Genomic DNA, 21641 nt, shown 5'->3' on the forward strand with positions numbered 1-21641 from the left:
GAGAAGGTTTATGGATGTGGTGAAGAAAGACATACAGGTACCGTAATTTCTGGACTATAAAGCGCACCCACTGAATTGGACAAAGATTTTTATTTTTAACATAAATAAGCCGCACATGTCTACACTAAAACTAATGAACTTCACAAAAGACACTAAATGCAACATGTTGCGCTTCAATTAGGAGCATAGCGGTATTTTGGGAATAGCCTGGCACTGCATTTTTCCAGTATTACTGTGTGTGTTCAAGACTGAGGATTATGTCCTTATTATTTTCTGATGATCATTTCTAAGTTTCTTTGACTTACCCATAACGCTGTTGCCAAGAAAAATAAAAAAGCACGAGTTTTGGATATATGATTTCTGTTGCAACCGGAGTTAGCGAGCTCTCCCTTCACCCAGACTCAACGCGCTACAACGGCTTGTATCTAAACAGTAGCCGACCAAGTAAGTCATTGTTCACTGTCTTCCTCCTTCCTTTCACCACTACAGTGGTATCTTGACCTACAAGTGCATTAATGTACGAGTTTTCCGATGTACGAGCGTCACTCGGTCGATTTTTTTCTTTGTTACATGAGCAAAAAATTGAGGTATGAGCTCGAGACGCCGCTGCTAGATGGCGAAGAGAAGCCAGAGAGCGAAGATTGTGACGAAAATTAAGATAAGCAAAGAAGAAAAAGTAAAAATGTTAAAGTTTAGGGACACGTAGTGTACAGGAGTGATAGTAAAAAAACGAGTTTTCTTTCCTCCTCCGCTTATTTCTCTCGGGAGTTTATCTTTTGTCATCTTCGTGCGCCACCGGTGGAAGTTTTTTCTCCCGAAGCCGTGCAGCTCAGAACACAGGTGAGGTGCGTTTTTCCGTTTGGAAATTTCATTGGTCCAATGTTATGTCGCTCAGATTTTTGGCTTGAAGTTTGTGAAACCGGGAAAGATGGGACACATGAATAAAGTGTACCTTTGATCCAGGAGCAGCAGCAGTAGGAAGAGTGTGTGGAGGTTCTCCTAAAGAGGAATAAAGGAAAAAACGGTTCATGGCTCCAGAATGTCCACTAGCTAAGGGGCGTAGATTACACGGGGGATGCGGGGGACATGTCCCAGGCACAGGTTTTAAAGGATTTAAAGAATTATAAAGAAAAATAGCTGCTTGGACAAACGTTCACTTTTTCTGTGTATTTTCCTTAAACTCTTTATAACGTCTTTTGTTTTAACACGCGGGATATCAAAACCCTTCCAATAAGAATAAAGATAATGTTGAAGTGAGATTTGACAGCAGGTGTAACTCTGTGTGTCACAGTATGAACACGGAGACACAAGGACACGAATAGTAACATTAAAGATGTGATTTTAATAATAAGGAGCAGGTAAATCACACACATGTACAACCGAGTAAAGACGATAATTCTATTCTATATAGTTTTTATACTTTATTTATTTGCCCTCCCTATTCCCCTCTTGCCGGACCGTCGTATAAAGCATTTCACTGCATGTCGTACCCTGTATGTATGTGATGAATAAAAATTTGATTTGATTTGATTTTGATAACCGACACTGAGTGAAGACAGTGGTGATGAGTACAAATAGGGTCCTGGTCAACAGACAGGTGAAGACGGGAAACAAACATGGTGGATGACGGGGGGTACAAAGGATGATGGGTAATGTAGTCCAGTGAATGAGGGTAGATGACAGGGGAGCCGTTACAGTATGCTGATAGGAACTGATCTTTATTTTATGAGCTGCTCTTTCATTATTGCACTAATTTTACGTTTTTATGTGTTGTCAAGAATGAGCAAGAAACAGACAGCCTGGGTTTGTCAGAGCAGATTCAGGATGTTACACAAGAAACTTTACAGGTGAGATCAGATGTGGCTTTTAACACCTGGCTGCTATTGCAGGTTTTTTTTTTTTTTTTTTTACATTTTATAATGTATAATCTATTAATACACAAGTGTTTGTAGAATTATATATGGACCAATCATAAAAAATGTAATTAGTAAAATATAGAAATAAATATGTAACACATTAGTATGATGAACAACTGCACATTGGCTGTTTATTAGTAGGCGACTTAGAAAGCACATATTAATTCCTTATTCTTTATGACCACATTCTGCATCCCATAATCCTAATCCTAATATCTACACTTAACTACAACCACTACCTTAATAAGCAGTAAATTAAGAGTTTGAGGCAAATGTCAAAGTTAATAGTGAATATGTTCCCCATACTAAAGTGTTAAAAAACAATTTAGGATACAGAATATTGGTTAATGTCCAGCAGTGAGGCAGAAGAGAATTCTGAGTTGAGAGTGAATGAGGCAGAACGTTTCAATGAGGCTTCAGATGTAAGGACAGATTATTTACAGCACTGTCTATGATTAGATATTTCTTATATATTTTAACTTGGACTAATCAGACTGATTTGTATTTTTTTGTATACAGAACAGGGGGCATCTGACAGAGTTGGCTGCTGTAGAAGTAGGCAGGTATTATTGATATCGGGTCTTGACATGTTTCTCAGTTGAGTTCAATACATATTTTCTCTCAATAGTTTGTTTTAAATGAGTTGTTTTATTCCTGAAACATGGACTGTAGAAGAGAACAAAATGAAGTATTATTTGAATGTGCAAGTCTCCATTACTGTGTGTCATGTACTGTGCATACACAACATACAATCTGAAATATAAATTATGTAAACAAGTACCATTATCTTAGTACTATTATAAGGACATTTTTGTACTTTATACTCAAAAAGGAACACATGACTACCTTAGAGTACCAATGTGTACCTTAGTGTACAACTATAAATTTTTTAAGTAAATAAGGTACAAAGATGTCCTTTTAAGGGTCCTGTCCCAGTGGCAAGCTGCTGTATTTCTTTCTTTCTGTTTTATAATCACATATATTTTATATAAAGCAAAAAAAATGATTACAAATAAAACCTGTCAATTATACAAGGTTAACTGAAAAAACAAACAAACAGGTAACACTAGACATCTCGTCCCCACACTTTTGACATGATGGCTACGCCCCTGCACTAGCTGTTCCCCGAGCAGCTCAGCTGCTACATTTCACTGTATCTCACCTTTGGGTAAAAATCCGCTAAATCCGGGACAAAAACGGGGTTGAAGCTCGCGCGCGATAGATTTATAACGGCGAAAGGAACGTCGATGTGGAGAAAATCTCGCGCGCCCAACATTAACTTCAGACCGGAGCGCGTGACGGAAGTCTATAAGTACAAAAACAGATCACAAAAGCAGTGGGCGGGGCCAACGGGCTCGAGTTCTACATCCGCAAACATCATTGGCTCAGACATTTTCAGGAAGTGAAATCTGATTGGTTGTCTGCCACTGTGCCTGATCTTTAGTGGTTGAGCTTCATGAGAGACATGACTTCATCATCTATCACTCTTCATTCTTTTCTATCATCATTCTCCATTTTTATTTGTTCATAGATTTCGCACAAATTAATTTAATTCACAAATGTAAATGGGATTTAAACAGGAATGAATACTTAGATGTTCACATCACTCAGGACCTGTGTTGGTCCTGTCACATCCTAGCCAAGATTTTAATGTTGGTCCCATGTGGGTTTTTGATGGGCTGTCACTTTGGCCCTGCATGGGCAACCCTAATGGGGTCCAGAGAAATTTGTCCATCGGCTCCACATGGGCCCCATTTGTGTTAGCCCAGAGGGGCCACTGATATTGGTGTATTTTATATGGGCCTATTTGGGTCCCAAATAGGTGTTAAAAATGGGGCTACAAAAAGGACCCTAATGGGGCCACATGATTTAATCATGGGTCAACCCACAAATGTCCCCTTTATGGAGTTGTTATGGGACCACAGTGGGTGAGAATTGGGTCCCATTTATTAATTTTATGATTGATTTTGTGGGTGAACTTAATGTGTACTTAATCTTACTATAGAAAATCCACTGTCAAACCATTTCAAACCTCAGTTACAATGTAAAACTGTGCCTGATTTTATGTGCTGCTCTATGATTAAAAAAATAAATGACTTCAACTCAGAATGTGTAAATCACATTTCATTTAAATTAATTCAAGTAAAAAAAAAAAAACAGGAAACAGGAATAACAGAATTACTAAAGTAGAATATTTCACTGGTAGGTCTATGCAGATTCCTCGGCTGCACACCTACAAAACAGTAAAGAAAGAGAAGACAGAAAAGGCAATTTAGTACATTTTAAAATACTACCATTCACAGCAGCATCTAAAAAAAACATGCATCAATATAATTAAGACATTTTCTAGAATCTCATCAGTGAATTGTTCCCCACCTCTGCCTCACACAGTAATAACTTATGCCGGGGGACCAGTCATGGAATCCAAAACTTATGAACGTAACAATTAAAATATCAACCTTGCGTCTGAACTTAAACGAATATTTGGTCATTGCCAAAAGCCAGTGATTGAACAATGAATCTGATCAGCTGAAAGATGTAAGTCACACCTCGGATCACGAGGTCCAGAAAGTTCAACGCACTGCAACTGAAAAAAACATATGCAAATAGAAAAAACACCAGCAAAATAAGAAAACATCTTCATCAGTTAAACACCACGAGCTGCAAATCCTCACAACGCAACTAAATACAGAAACGTCCTGCAAATCCTCACAACACAACCAATTCATTTACACTGCAAATAGCACAGATCACAAAATAAAAGTTTCATGGGGACCCCAACAAGTGACGACCCTGGGACTGCTTGTTCAGTGTCTATTGATCAGTGGTGGTGTTGATGATCTGAAAGGTGAGTTTTTTGTTTATTTGAACATCCTGATGGCTTTGCCAGTTAATATAACATTTTACAGTTAATTGTGTATTTCATCAGATTATTTAGGATAATAATATCCAAAAGACCAAGGAATCATAAACAAACAATGATAAAATAAACAAACAACTCACCTTTCAGGTCATCGACACACATCAACACCACTGACGAATAGACATTGAACATGGGTTTGTCACTTGTTGTGGTCCCCTTGAAACATTTATTTTGTGATCTGTGCTATTTGTTTGTGTTGTGAGGATTTGCAGCGTGTTTCTGTGTTTGGTTGAGTTGTGAGGATTTGTAGCGTGTTTCTGTGTTTAGTTGTGTTGTGGGGGTTTGCAGCACATGTGTTGTCAAACTGATAACGTTGTTTTTTTTTTTTTTATTATTTGCCGGTGTTTTTTTTCTATTTGCATGTGTTTTCTTCAGTTGCAGTGTGTTGAGCTCTCAGACACTGTATAGATGCCTTGAGGATCAGTAATTTATAAGATATTTTTCATCTCAGGGTGGAGTATTCCTTTAATTAAACAGAGGCAAAAACAGTGATCGGGATAAAATATGATTAATTGTGCAGCCCTAGCTATAGGTCATATGACTTACACTTCCAGCTGTACTGCACTCTGACTTTCTGAACAGCGCAAAATGATGTTTATTATCTTTAACGTAATCATAACGTATCATCATTTTAGTAATGTTTAGAAATGATATAAATATGAACGTTTTTTATCACCTCTACATATTTCACCTAAATCACATTAAAATAATGTTCCTCAGAGCTTTTCTCTGTGTATTGTATATGTAACGGGAACAATTATTCTCGTATAGTAAGGGAATGAATTAGTGCTGCCCTGGAAGACTGAGTAACGAAAGGATCTTTGTCCCCGCCCCCAGTGCTTTTAGTCTCTGTACAAAATAGATTATGTATGTTGTTTCCTACCTTATGGGTGAATGGACCTACAGACTGACAAGGGTAGGCTTCAGTTAGTTTAATGTCACGAGCAAGCCTTCTGAAGTAAAAATATGTGAGACAGAATTATATCTCAAAAGTTCACATACTCCTCCCTCCCCAAGTCTATTAAGGGAGATACCCTAACTCCCTGACAGACTTCACTTAAATATCACACTTCAGGTAATTATAAAGAAATATAAACCTTGTTTATTTTTTATATATAATTTCTTAAACAAGAATTAGTCTCAATTACTCAAAAGAATGAAAACAACAAAGAAAAATAAATGAAGTTACATAAACAAATATACTGCGTGTATTACAGTTTTTTGTACTGTCACCCAAACACAATCACTTTCAATATATTCAGTATAGAGTCAAACACATTAGTAAAGAAAACCCTTTTTTTGTTCTTCAAAGAAAACTCTCTTATTTTCCTTTAAATTCAAAATTTACTTAGAACTTTACTTAGAATTAAATTTCCCCACTTACATTTACCTTTTGGAACACAATCACATTCAAAACATTGAAAAACAGTGAGAAAATAGCAGTTTTCAATGAGCATTCACAATTTCACACACAAAACGCTTGTGACATGTTCAACCACAATCAGAGGAGGAAGTATCGGAGTACAAATACTTTGTTACTGTACTTCAGTAGATTTTTTCTGGTATCAGTTTTTTACTCCACTATTTATTTTCCAGACAACTTTTAACTTTTACTCATTACATTTTTACACAAATATCTGTACTTTTTACTTCTTACATTTTCAAACCCGGCTCTTACTTTAGTTTTAATTCATTGATTTGGTGAAATATTATTTTTATTTTCACTGCGCATCGATTTCAGCCGAACAACTGATTTCCTGTTACTGCGTGTCTTTTTCACTCCGCTGGTGTATAAAGTCCTGACCCTCACTCACCACAGATGTAGACTAGTTTATGGAGATAAGAATCAGCAGGCAGAAGCAGTAAGAAGTTTGGGGTTAATGTGGATGAGACAGAGGGAGTCAGTGATGAGAACATGACTGAGAACAAACACATTCCTGATCATCATCATCTTTTCTCTGCTTGTGTTCTATATGTGGATCTTCAGCCTGGATACATTCATTCAGTAACAACATTTTAATTAGTTTTGTATTGTGTCAAAATTCAAATTATTTTAAAAGGAACTAAATTTTATTAACGCTATCAATTCAGAGCATTTCTGTTTTTACTATTTTTATAAAAAAAAATGTAAATACATAAATAAAAAACTAAATATAAAAGAAATTAAAACCTTCGGCAAAACATACACTTATTCAGAACGTCCCTTCTTTACTTAGATATAAAATAAATAAATAAAATCCAGATAAAAAATATTTGTAATCAGTAAACTTTTGTTTTATTTCTGCGCCAAGTCTCAAATCAAACACCAAATCCGCCATGTTTTACACAATTTACCCTCTGGGGGGCGTTTTGTGGGGTTTTTCCCTCATAATGGCGACACAAACTTAAATTACTGTCTTTATTGATCGTACAGATAAAAACAATTCATCATTCAAATCTGTAAAATGTCTATGATTATATATATATATATATGTACCTGTACTATGCAATGACAATAAAGATCGATCTATCTATCTATCTATCTATCTATCTATCTATCTATCTATCTATCTATCTAATATTAATATGATGTGAGGTCCAGTTAAAAGCTAAAACAGGTAGAAGTTATAACTACTTTTTACTTAAGTACATAAGTAAAAAACTTTCACTTGAGTAAAAAAGTATAATCAGTACTTCAACTTTTACCCGAGTATTTTAAAACATGAGAAACTGTACTTCTACTTAAGTAATAGATGTGTGTACTTTTACCACCTCTGACCACAGTTCACTTTAAGTTCTATGACTCAACTGTATCGTCCATCAAACCACAATATCCCAGAAGAATAAATAGGAAACACCAGTCTGTAGAATGTTGAGTGGAAATACGTTGTCTTGACGTAGCGTGCGTTGCAATTAACTCGAGGATGTAATTTAATTGCCTCTTTCAGTGGCAAATGAATAAATCAAATGAATCACATAGGAGGGAATAACAACGAATCACTTTTGAGACGAATCAGCTGAGATGTCGTTTGGATGGCAGAGTAAACTCAAAATCAAATCCTCTCAAAACAGTGCTTCACATCCCGAATATATACAGCAGCTGATATGGAGTATGGATATGGAGATATGCAGTCACGAGTGTGTCTGCAGCTGCATAAAGTTACTGCTTCACTCCAGCAGCGGCTGAGCTTCTCAGGAACACAAAACGCAGTCTTCAACTGTGAAACACTTACAGTCCACAAAACAGTGCTGTCCTTTATCCGACTAAAGCTCCGATCTAAGTTAGTTCTCTTAAAGAAACTTTATAGAACAGCTTCTCAGACGTGACACGACACTCAATTCTGCCAACTTTTTCACTTTCTTTCACCTGCGCGCGCTCTCCATGCACTCAGTCTGCTCGTCAAAATAAAAGTCTCTCAAAAATAATTACTATAAAAATAGATTATGTATAAAGGTAGTAAAGAGAAAGAGACTCCACACTGTTTTTACTGTTTCACCCTCCTGTTATCATGAGGACACTATATGGAGAAAACACGGGTGGAAATGGTTTGAAAAGTCGTTATTTCCTCATTTTAGTAGACAATTTCCTAGTTATCTGCTAATCGTTGAGAATGTTCAGTTGCTCCACAGGTGTTTATCTCTGAGGTAAACCAGTTCAATCTCCACACTGACCTTCAATATATCGTGCCTGTAACTTTAATTACCACAAATCTTTCAGAAGTTTACATTAAATAAAAACAACAGTAAAATGTTATTAATTTAAAACAAAAGATAATTTCTTACCGTGACAGAAATGTCAGGTTATCCAGGTCAGGTCAGGTCAGGTCGATCAGGTGATGTGTGGTAGTGAGTGATGACCTTTCTTCAGAATGAGAAGGCGGGAACACATGAGCCAATGGGAGACTCTGTGAGCTGCACAAGCGATTTTTTTTTTTTTTTAACTAAAGGTCATACTATGTTATCGTTAAAAATGTTGTTTCGATCATATAAAACACAAAAAACATATCAGTTGAATTTATCATTAATTGAATAATATAGCTAAATATAGCCCAAATATGGCCCATACAGGGCAGTCGAATAAACAAAATGAGCAACCTAACTGGGGCCCACATTCAGCCCACTCTAAAAGGTGTCCACTCTGACCCCATGCCCACGTGATGCCCATATAATCCAAATAAAACCCATGTGGGGCCCACATGGACATGTTGGCTGGGATCGTCACCCTGATGAAGGCCAGGTAGCGTCTATACCACCTGAGACGCTTAAGAGATTTTAAATCACCCTCTCTGGTGCTGAGGTCTTTATTCAACTGCACCAATGAAAGTGTCCTGATGAGTAGTATCACTTCTTGGTTTGAGAAATGCACCATGCAGGGCAGGCACCTGAGGGTGGTGCAGTCAGCAGAGCGGTGTGACAATCACACTGGGACACTTTGAATTTGGACTATTGTCAATATCTATCTATTATTTCTTTCTGACAAAATTTCAGCCAGTAAGTAGATCCACAGATACCTCAGATCATGCGGCGTGTTCAGGGTCATATACATATATAATATACATATACAAAGTATGGGCATCAGTCTGGAAAAGGTTATAAAGCTGTTTCTAAAGCTTTGGGACTCCCAAACCCTACTCTTTCCCATAACTTCATGTTGTGACTGATCAACTTAATTCCCCTGTACTTACTGCAGGTCTGCACATCTCCCTTGTTCTTAAAGATCAGTACCAGCACACTCCTTCATTCCTCAGGCATCCTCTCACCTTCCAAAATCTTGTTAAACAATCTTTTTAAAAACTCCACTGCATCTCCTAAACATCTACATGCTTCTATTTATTTGCTGCTCTCACTTCCTCCTTACTAATCCTATCCACGTTCTGCTTCACCATCTCCATGCCACCGAACCTTCTTTCTCTCTCTCTCATTTTCATCAGCTGCTCAAAATACTCCCTCCATCTTCTCAACACACTCTCCTCACTAGTCAACACATTTCCATCTCCATCCTTTGTTGCTCTAACTTGCAGCACATCCTTCCCAGCTTGGTCTCTCTGCCTGACCAATCGCTACAAATCCTTTTCTCCTTCCTTAGGAGAACTTCTCCTACAGCTCCTCATATGCCTTTCCCTTGGCTTTCACCACATCCCTCTTCACCTGCTGCTGCATCTCCTTGTACTTCTGCCTACTTTTCTCATCACTCTGTCGATCCCAATTCTATTTCTCCAACCTCTTCCTCCTTCTGCTCTCCTGCACTTCCTCATTACACCACCATGTCTCTTTGTCTTCCTTTCTATTTCCAGATGTCACACCAAGAACCTTTCTAACTGTCTCCCTTATCACCTCTGCAGTAGCTCCACAATCATCCAGCACCTCTTCACCAAAACCGAGCCCGTCTGACCTCTTTCCTGAACCTCACACTACAGTCTTCCTCCTTCAGTTTTCCCCATCTTATTCTTCTTCCAGTCCTCTCTCTCTCTCCTCCTCTTCTTCTTCACCTCCAAATCCATGGGGTTTTGGGGTTACCAGCATGACACTAAAACAGGTAGTAGTAATGACTACTTTTTACTTAATGTACGTAATGTCAGAGCCCAAACCTCTTTACCTAAACTTGAGTAAAAAAATGTATAGTCAGTACTTCAACTTTTACCTGAGTATTTTAAAACATGAGTATCTGTACTTGTATCTGAACTTTAATTATGAGATGTTTGCCAACATATTACACTTATCTTCTTCTTCTTCTTCGGCTGCTCCCATTAGGGGTCGCCACAGCGGATCATCCGTCTCCACACCACCCTGTCCTCTACATCTGCCTCTTTTACACCAACTACCTGCATGTCTTCCTCACCACATCCATGAACCTCCTTTTGGCCTTCCTCTTTCCTCCTACCTGGTGGCTCCATCCTCAGCATTCTTCTACCAATATAATTTATGTCCCTCCTCTGCACATGACCAAACCATCTCAATCTCGCCTCCCTCACCTTGTCACCAAAACATCCTACATGCGCTGTCCCTCTAATAAACTCATTTCTAATCTTATCCATCCTCGTCACTCCCAACGAAAACCTCAACATCTTTAGCTCTGCTACCTCCAGCTCCACCTCCTGTCTTTTACTCAATGCCACTGTCTCTAAACCATACAACATCGCAGGTCTCACCACAGTCCTATAAACTTTCCTTTCAATTTTGCAGATACCCTACTATCACAAATCACTCCTGTCACTCTTCTCCACCCACTCCACCCTGCCTGCACTCTTTTCTTCACTTCTAACACACTCTCCATTACTTTGCACTGTTGAACCCAGGTACCTGAATTCCTCCACCTTCTGAAGCTCTTCTCCTGCAACCGCACCACTCCACTGCCCTCCCTCTCATTCACACACATGTACTCTGTCTTACTCCTACTGAGTTTCATTCCCCTTCTCTCCAGTGCATATCTCCACCTCTCCAGGCTCTTCTCAACCTGCTCCCTACTCTCACAACAAATCACAATATCATCCGCAAACATCATAGTCCAGGGAGACTCCTGTCTGACCTCGTCCGTCAACCTGTCCATCACCACTGCAAACAGGAAAGGGCTCAGGGCCGATCCTTGATGCAGTCCAACCTTCACTCTAAACCAGTCTGTCGTACCTACTGCACACTTCACTGCCGTCACACTGTCCTCATACATGTCCTGCACCACCCTTACATACTTCTCCGACACACCTGACTTCCTCATACAGTACCACAACTCCTCTCTTGGCACCCTGTCGACGCCTTCTCTAAATCCACAAATACACAATGCAATTCCTTCTGTCCTTCTCTATACTTCTCCATCAACATTCTCAAAGCAAATATGGCATCTGTGGTGCTCTTCCTCGGCATGAAACCATACTGTTGCTCACAGATGGTCACCTCTTCTCTCAGCCTGGCTTCCACTACTCTTTCCCATAACTTCATGGTGTGACTGATCAACTTAATACCCCTGTAGTTACTGCAGGTCTGCACATCTCCTTTATGCTTAAAGATCGGTACCAGCACACTCTTTCTCCATTCCTCAGGCATCTTCTCACCTTCCAAAATCCTGTTAAACAATCTGGTCAAAACCCCACTGCCATCTCTCCTAAACATCTCCACGCTTCCACCGGTATGTCATCTGGTCCAACCGACTTTCCACTCTTCATCCTCTTAATCGCTGCTCTCACTTCCTCCTTACTAATCTTATCTACATCCTGCTTCACCATCTCCACATCATCCAACCTTCTCTCTCTGATTTTCCTCATTCATCAGCTGCTCAAAATACTCCTCCACCTTCTCAACACACTCTCCTCACTAGTCAACACATTTCCTCTCCATCCTTTACTGCTCTAACTTGCAGTACATCCTTTCCAGCTCGGTCCCTCTGCCTGGCCAATCGGTACAAATCCTTTTCTCCTTCCTTAGTGTCCAACCTCATACAGCTCCTCATATGCCTTTTCCTTGGCTTTCGCCACATCCTCTTAACCTGCTGCCGCATCTCCTTGTACTCCTGCCTACTTTTCTCATCACTCTGTCTATCCCACTTCTGTTTTGCCAACCTCTTTCTCCTTATGCTCTCCTGCACTTCCTCATTCCACCACCACGTCTCCTTGTCTTCCTTTCTATTTCCAGATGTCACACCAAGTACTTTTCTAGCTGCCTCCTCATCACTCCTGCAGTAGTTGCCCAATCATCCAACACCTCCTTAACACCACTGAGCCTCTCTCTGACCTCTTCCCTGAACCTCACACTACACTCTTCCTCCTTCAGTTTCCACCATCTTATTCTTCTTTCAGTCCTCACTCTCCTCCTCTTCATCCTCGCCTCCAAAACCATCCTACAGACCACCATCCTATGCTGTCTAGCTACACTGTCCCCTGCCAACACCTTACAGTCGCCAATCTCCTTCAGGTTGCATCTCCTGCATAGCACATAGTCCACCTGTGTGCACCTTCCTCCACTCTTATACGCCACCCTATGATCCTCCTTCTTTTTAAAATAAGTGTTCACCACTGCCATTTCCATCCTTTTAGCAAAATCTACCACCATCTGCCCTTCCACATTCCTCTCCTTAAAACCATACCTACCCATCACCTCCTCATCACCTCTGTTCCTTCACCCACATGCCCATTAAAGTCCGCCCCAATCACTAACCGTTCTTTCCTAGGTACACCATCTACCACTTCATCTAATTCACTCCAGAATCTTTCCTTCTCCTCCATCTCACAGCCAACTTGTGGAGCATAGGCACTGATGACATTTATCATCATCCTTCAACTTCCACCTTCACGATCATCACCCTATCAGAAACTCTCTTCACCTCCACTACACTCTTACTGTACTCTTCCTTCAGAATCACCCCTACACCATTTCTCTTTCCATCCACACCATGATAAAACAGTTTAAACCCACCTCCAATGTTCCTGGCCTTACTCCCTTTCCACTTGGTCTCCTGAACACACAACATATCTACCTTTCTCCTCCATCATATCAGCTACCTCTCCCTTTACCCGTCATAGTACCAACATTTAAAGTACCAACCCGAACCTCCACTCTCCTACACTGCTCCTTTCCTGCCGTCTCTGTAGAAGTCTTCCTCCTCTCCTTCTCCTCCTTCGGCCAACAGTAGCCCAATTTCCACCGGTACCCTGTCGGCTAACGATACCTGTGGCGGTCGTTGTTAACCCGGCCTCGACCGATCCGGTATGAAATTCTCATTTGTGATCCGTGATATTTGATTTGGCACGTGTTTTACGCTGGATGCCCTTCCTAACGCAACCCTCCCCATTTACCCGGGCTTGGGACCGGCACTAAGAATGCACTGGCTTGTGCCTCCCTAATGGCTGGGTTAACATATTACACTTATAATGTAGATAAATACGACTAATAAACTACCCATTCTGTGCAATTTGTATATCAAATCAAATCAAATCAAATAAAATAAAATTTTATTTGACACATACATACAGGGTACGACATGCTTTAAATGCTTTATAAGGTATTTCAGTGTGTAAACTAATCCTAATGTAATAGTGGAGCAAAAGTGTATTTATATATAAGTAAATCTGTATTATTTAGTCTTTGCAACACTGAACTGCACACATATTCAAACCTGTAATGTTTGCTTAATTAATTAATTAACTTTTATTTCCATTTGGTGATGAAGCTTCTTGTATTCAGAGCAGTGAAAACTGCATACAATTCTAGACTGAGACTCCTGAAGTTACTGAGTGTCACAGTTGGTCCCTGGAAACACAGATTTTTAATGCTCCCACATTAAAGTTTATTGCTTTCCATTTTATTTTTCCTGTTCAATGGAATTTTGTGAATAACAAAATTAATTTAGTAAATAACAATGATGATTTGTTGATATTTCATAATCATCTATGATATAGAATCAAAACATTGTTTTTATGACCAGCATTTCTATTTTTTTGCTTAGAAAAAAACAAAGTATAAGTTAAACAATAGCAAGAGAAAAATAAGTGAACTGTTCATGAAATAATCACAAAAAATGTTGCTGAAGACTTTTTTAATGACACCAAGGCTCATACAGTCCATTTAGAATAATCAACTTTTAACATTCACCTTAATCTCAAAGGTGTTCAAACTCATCCAACCATGTCTTTATGAACATTAAGTTTGTGCACTGTGGCACAGTCATGCTGGATTAATAAAGGACTGTCTCACAATATTAGAAGCATAGCATTGTACAAAATGATTTGGTATGCTAAAGTAATGAACATTTCTACACTTTAAGTCAGGGGCTTACCCTAAAGTATAGCCCCATACAATTACCACTCCTCAACCAAACCTTACAGTTGACTAATAAACTTATTCGAAGTTAGAGAAACCCAAAAAATAAACGTTGGTGCAAAATACCTAAAGGTTTCTACATTTAACATTTTAGATTTAAAAAAAGACTTAAGGTGAGATTTGTCTGCACTTTAATTCTTATAGGTTCAGACATATACAACAAAAATCGATTCCCTGATCTTGCTGTGTAACCGTGTGATCAAGCTCAAGTTTGCAGTAAATCAGTAACACTGGGCTCAGGGGACAATCGATTGGAAGCAGTTCCATTAGATAATGTTCAGAAAGCACATATGGGTGAGATGCTCAGGTAGCCCCATACATGTTGCCATAAAGTGTAGCAATAGTGTAGCTGTAGTGTAACTGTAGATGGACCAACAATGTTCTGATGGCTTGGAATGGTGTCCATTTTGTTAGAGATAATTAACATTAACATTACAATTTAAAGTTCCCCAATATTTACAGTACAATTTCCCCTTTACATCCCTTCAAATAAGAAATTTAAGAAGATAATTTGTTTTATGGTTGTATGTTAGAGCACTTGTGGTTCCATAATGAGCTTTGATAAACATAGCTCCGTCCACACTGTCCACAGAGGTACAGCTTCTGTCCTGTATGACTCTGCTGGTGGCTGAGGAGGGTGCTCGGAGCACTAAAACTCTTCCCACACTGTTCACAGCGATACAGCTTCGCTCCTGTGTGGACATGCTGGTGCATTCTAAAATTACTCTGATGATTAAAACTCTTCCCACACTGTTCACAGCGATACGGCTTCTCTCCTGTGTGGATACGCTGGTGTAATTTGAGAATTCCGTGCTGAGTAAAACTTTTCCCACACTGTTCACAGTGATACGGCTTCTCTCCTGTGTGGATACGCTGGTGTGATTTGAGACTACTCTGACGATTAAAACTCTTCCCACACTGTTTACAGTAATACGGCTTCACTCCTGTGTGGTTACGCTGGTGTCTTTTGAGATTACTCTGCTGACTAAAACTCTTTTTACACTGTTTACAGTGATACAGCTTCTCTCCTGTGTGGACACGCTGGTGTATTCTAAAATTACTCTTATGAGTAAAACTCTTCCCACACTGTTCACAGTGATACGGCTTCTCTCCTGTGTGGATACACTGGTGTAATTTGAGATGCCTCTGATGATTAAAACTCTTCCCACACTGTTCACAGTAATACGGCTTCTCTCCTGTGTGGTTACGCTGGTGTCTTTTGAGATTACTCTGATGAGTAAAACTCCTCCCGCACTGTTCACAGTAATACGGCTTCTCTCCTGTGTGGATACGCTGGTGTCTTTTGAGACTACTCTGATCAGTAAAACTCTTCTCACACTGCCCACACTGATACGGCTTCTCTCCTATGTGGATCTGCTGGTGTCTTCTGAGACTACTCTGACGATTAAAACTCTTCCCACACTGTTCACAGTAATACGGCTTCTCTCCTGTGTGGATACGCTGGTGTTCTTTGAGATTACCCTGGCGATTAAAACTCTTCTCACACTGTTCACAGTGATACAGTTTTTCTCCTGTGTGGATACGTTGGTGTCTTTTCAGAACAGCAATTTTAGTAAAACTCTTCCCACAATCTGAGCAGTGGTGCATCTGGAAAACAAAATAAAATGATTAAATATACAGTCGAACCAACTAATCTCGACCTCGGTTAACTCGCCCACCCTACAGCGTCGACATTTTTGAAGTGGAACCGCCAAATCCTCTCAATTTGCCACTTAACGTCGGTTATCTTGATCCCCATGACCAATCATCCGGCTTTTGAAAATGTTATCGATGCCATTTCACCATCTCACTACCGTATTTTCGCGTATATAAGACACGTCTTATAGAAAGTTGTACGTACCCCTCACCCAGGGTGCGTCTTATATTAGAAATCAGCCTGGAATGACGTGTGTAGGAAACAAACTCAAACTGCTGGATGCACTGCGTCATTCAGGATATTACCGATGATGAGTTTCAGGCACAGTGCCGTGCAGCCGCAGAAGAACTCGCTGAATTGGCGGAAAAATCAAGCCTTACAGATGCTATGTTGGAAGAGGAGGCACAGGAGTGTAGGATACTTTTCAGAGCTGTGTGTCAGAGTGAAATCACTCGCAGATTTAATTTTGACACCGATTAGCATTTTGTAAAAACGAACTACACTCCGCACGTTTTTGTGATTTTAAGATAAGATAAGATAAGCTTTTATTCGTCCCACAGTGGGAAATTTCTTTGTTACAGCAGCATGAAAAAAATAAATAAATAAATGCAAATATATAAAAGAATAGACGAATAAGACATACTATAATATTACAAGTATATACACAACACAATGTATAAATACAGATGAGGGAAAGTACGTAGTGCAGGTTGTATTGCAGGTAATATTGCACGTATTGCAGGTAATATTGCACACAGTAGTATTATTAAATAGTAAAACAGTAAAAACAGTAACTATTACACCATTGAACAGTAATAGCAGTGTGTATTATGGTTAATGGTTCACTGGGAGCAGCTTTTATTGTACAGTCTAATAGCAGCAGGGAGAAAAGACCTTCTGTATCGCTCCTTAAGACACTTAGGATGTAACAGTCTGTCACTGAAGGAGCTGCTCAACGAGGTAACAGTTTCATACAGGGGGTGGGAGGCGTTCTGCAGTAATGATGATAGATTTGCTACCATCCTCCTTTCTCCCACCTCCTGTACAGTGTCCAGGGGAATCCCCAGGACTGAGCTGGCCTTCCTGATCAGCTTGTCTAGTCTCTTCCTGTCTGCAGTAGAGATGCTGCTACCCCAGCAGACCACACCATAGAATATGGTTGATGCCACAACAGAGTCAAAAGAGGTCTTCAGTAGCTCTCCTGCACTCCAAAAGACCTTAGTCTCCTCAGCAGAAAGAGTCTTCTCTGCCCTTTCTTGTAGATTGCCTCAGTGCTGTCTGTCCAGTCCAGTTTGTTGTTTCGGTGAACACCCAGTTATTTGTAAGAGTTCACTCTCACAATGTCCTTTCCCTGAAGGTTTACCAATGGAAGTGATGAAGTGTGTTTGTGCCTACAGAAATCCACCACCAGTTCTTTGGTTTTCCCCGCGTTTATCTGGAGGCAGCTCCATTGGCACCAGTCCACAAAGTTCTGTATAAGTCATTTGTACTCTCTGTCATCATCATTCGTGATCAGACCGACGATGGCAGAGTCATCAGAGAACTTCTGTAGGTGACAGGTTGCTGAGCTAAACATGAAGTCTGCAGTGTAGATGGTGAAGAGAAACGTGGCAAGAACCGTTCCCTGCGGTCACTACCTCACATACTGTGGTCGGTCTGTGAGGTAGTCCAGTATCCTGGCTGACAGATAATGGTCCACTCCTATGTACACCATCTTATCCCTCAGGAGCACAGGTTGGATAGTGTTAAAAGCACTAGAGAAGTCAAAAAACATGACTTTCACAGTGCTCCCAGCCTTTTCCAGGTGTGAAATAGCCCGATTTAGGAGGAAGATGACTGCGTCTTCCACTCCAATGCCAGGTTGGTAGGCAAACTGAAATGGATCCATTGATGGGATCACCAGAGGTCGGAGATGGGTGAGCACCAACCTCTTCAATGTCTTCATCAGATGGGAGGTCAGTGCTACTGGTCGGTAGTCCCCAAAGTCTTTTTGGCGTGACGTCTTTGGAACAGGCACCACGCAGAATGTTTTCCATAGCTGTGGCACCTTCCCCAGCTTCAGGCTCAGGTCAAACATGTACAGCAATATGCCGCACATCTGGCCTGCACAGGTCTTTAGTAGCCTGGAACTGATGCCGTCTGGGCCCATAGCCTTCCTCGCTTTGATCTTCCTGAGCTCCATTCTCACCTTTGCGTTGTGAAATGACTGTGAGCTGATAGCTGTGCAGACAGAGGTGGGGCTGGAGCTGCTTGCTGTGAAAGCAGAGAAGGGGGATTGCAGCAGGGGGGACTGGATGGGGGCAGGGGAGGGTAGCTGATTAAATCTGTTAAAGTATAGATTAAGATCATTCACCCACTGCTGGTCACCCTCAGCCTGAGAGCTCGACTTCTTATGACCAGTGATGGTTTTGAGCCCCTTCCACACACCGCTGACGTTGTTCTGCTGCAGCTGATCCTCCATCTTCCTCCTGTAGCATGCTTTTCCTTCCCTGATCTTCTTTCTAAGTTCTCTCTGGACAGTTTATAGCTCTTCCTTGTTTCCCGATTTAAAAACCCTTTTCTTCTCTCTAAGGAGAGTCTTTATATCAGGGTTAATCCACGGTTTGTTGTTGGGAAAACACCGTACAGTCCTGGTGGGTACAGTATTCTCCACACAGAAATTAATGTAGTCCGTAATACAGGCTGTTAAACTGTCAATATCCTCCCCCTTTGAGTTTGCATAAAATAAATCCAGTGTTTTATTGTCTCTGGTGTGGCATGAAACATACTGAGTGAATGTGGGCAGAGTGGAGGATGGAGGGGCATGATTAAAATCTCCAGAGATAATGAGAAGGGCATTTGGACTCTGTGTTAACAGTCTGTTAACAACAGAATGCAGGACATCGCATGCCGATTCACCGTCAGCAGAGGGGGGGAATATACGCAGCTATCGCGATAACATGCGAGAATTCCCTCGGCAGATAATATGGCCTCATGCTAGCGGCTAACCGCTCAATGTCCTTACAGCAGATCTGCTCTTTAATAGTGATGTGTCCAGTTTTACACCATCTATTATTCACAAACACTGCCAGTCCTCCTCCCTTTCTCTTACCGCTCTCCATCGTTCTGTCCGCGCGCAGTAACTCAAATCCATCCAGAGCCACGGTCGTATCCTGTGTTAGCTTGGTTAGCCATGACTCCATGAACAGCATGATGCTACACTCCCGGAATTCCCTCTGATGCCGGATAAGAGCCGCTAGCTCGTCCATCTTGTTGGGTAGAGATCTTACATTTCCCATAACGATGGACGGTGTGAGCGATCATTTTGTGAGCGATCTTTGTGTTTATAATGTTGGAGAATATAATAAAGGTTTGTATCGAGAATTGACGTTTTTTTTTATTGTATACTGGTAAATCTCTGCTGTTAGTTGGTGCACATATGCCTTTTGTTGTTAGCAAACATGTATGTACATTTTTATAGCATGCCTTCATCAAACAAATCGCGGCAGTGCTGTTGTGTAAAAGAAACCTCCAAAAACATGTGCATGCACATTCTCATTTATTAACACACATCATGTACATAAAGATATTTCAAGCATGTTAATATATTGCCGCCATATTGGTTTTTGTTTATCTCGATTATCGGTTATCTCAACGCTTTTTGGTGACATAACCGGGTTCCACTGTACTGTAATAATTTTAGATTTGGTCTTGCATGTTATTAGAAATGTCTGCTATAGTAATCTGATATGGTTTGAAACAAGTTAAATGAGAGGTATTTTGAGGTGTTTTAAAAAACTTTTAACTATTTAATACTTGTATAAAATCTTACAAAATTCCCGATATTTATGTCTTCAAGGTGGAGGAGTTTTTCCAGTACCAGACCAAGCAGCATTATATCATCTTATTTTCCATTCCAGGAGACAGAGAAAAAGACTGTGGAACCTGTTGTGCTTCTGTGATAACATCAGAGCTTAACAGGATTCAGTCCACGATCACAAAGCTACTTGAAACTATGTTCAAGCAATGTTTGGGTGCTTTTGGATTTAGCAAAATACATGTCTGATTCAGAACATTTGCTAATAGCAGCTCTCATTAGACAAAGCGCAAACAATCAGAACCTACTGAGCTGATCTGCATGCTGTCGTCCAAATGATGTGTGAAAATCCCTGTGGTTGAGACAACAATAAATTGATGATGACTGCAGGTAATTATCTGTGGCTGTCAAAAGCAGCAACCTACTTCCTCCTAATGGTTGATTCAATCAACTTTTCAATCAACTTTGTTAGCATGTACCTCCGCTTTCAGCTGAAAATTACCTACCTAAATGTAGGAGAAGGAAAAATTCTGAAGTGAGTTAGATGAAGTGGTAGATGGTGGACCTAGGATTGAAAGATTGGTGATTGGCACAGACTATAATGGGCATGGGGGTGAAGGGAACAGAGGTGATGAGGAGGTGATAAGTAGGTATGGAATTAGGAAGAGGAATGTGGAAGGGCAGATGTTTGCTAAAAAGATGAAAATGGCAGTGGTGAACACCTATTTTAAGAAGAAGGAGGAGCATAGAGTGACATAAGAGTGGAGGAAGGTACACACAGGTGGACTATGTTCTATGTAGGAGATGCAACCTGAAGGAAATTGGCGACTGTAAGGTGTTGCCAGGGACAGCGAGTATATTAGCCAGTTTATTAGAAGGACAGCGCATATAGGATGTTTTGGAGACAAGGTGAGGGAGGCGAGATTGAGATGGTTTGGACATGTGCAGAGGAGGGACATGGGTTATATTGGTAGGAGAATGCTGAGGATGGAGTTGGTGTGAAAGAGGCAGATGTAGAAGGTGGGGGGGGGATGTATGGAGTTGGATGATCTCCTGTGGCGACCCCTAATGGGAGAAGCCGAAAGAAGAAGAATAAAAAGGTGTTGCCAGGGAACAGTGTAGCTAGACAGCATCGGATGGTGGTCTGTAGGATGGTTTTGGAGATGAAGAAGAAGAGGAGGAGATTGAGGACTGAAAGAAGAATATGATGGAGGAAACTGAAGGAGGAAGACTGTAGTGTGAGATTCAGGAAAGAGGTCAGACAGGGGCTTGGTGGTGGTGAAGAGGTGCTGGATGATTGTGGAACTACTGCAGAATTGTAAGGGAGACAGCTAGAAAGGTAGTTGATGTGACATCTGGAAATAGAAAGGAAGACAAAGAGATGTGGTGGAATGAGGAAGTGCAGGAGAGAAGCATATACCGGTAGAAGCATGGAGATGTTTAGGAGATGTAGTTGAGTTTTTAACAAAATTGTTTGACAGGATTTTGATAGGTGAGAGGATGCCTGAGAAATGGAGTGCTGGTACTGATCTTTAAGCATAAGGGAGATGTGCAGACCTACAG

The 21641-nt window shown here is 40.5% G+C and overlaps 1 protein-coding gene across 6 annotated transcripts in view; it reads right to left on the bottom strand.

Moving 5' to 3' along the window:
* The window catches only part of LOC124381899 (zinc finger protein 239-like), a 103888-nt gene that overhangs the window by 44765 nt on the left and 37482 nt on the right, over positions 1-21641 (bottom strand). For 2 of the 6 annotated variants that reach the window (XM_046843821.1, XM_046843823.1), the window contains exon 2: positions 15154-16233. The exons of 1 other annotated variant lie outside the window; for it this stretch is intronic. In XM_046843821.1, coding sequence (XP_046699777.1) covers positions 15154-16233 — 1080 coding nt within the window. 3 more of the 6 variants (XM_046843822.1, XM_046843808.1, XM_046843829.1) reach the window with 3 other exon arrangements.

This window comes from Silurus meridionalis, chromosome 29 (genome assembly GCF_014805685.1).
Source record: "Silurus meridionalis isolate SWU-2019-XX chromosome 29, ASM1480568v1, whole genome shotgun sequence".
NCBI classification, from domain to species: Eukaryota; Metazoa; Chordata; class Actinopteri; order Siluriformes; family Siluridae; genus Silurus; species Silurus meridionalis.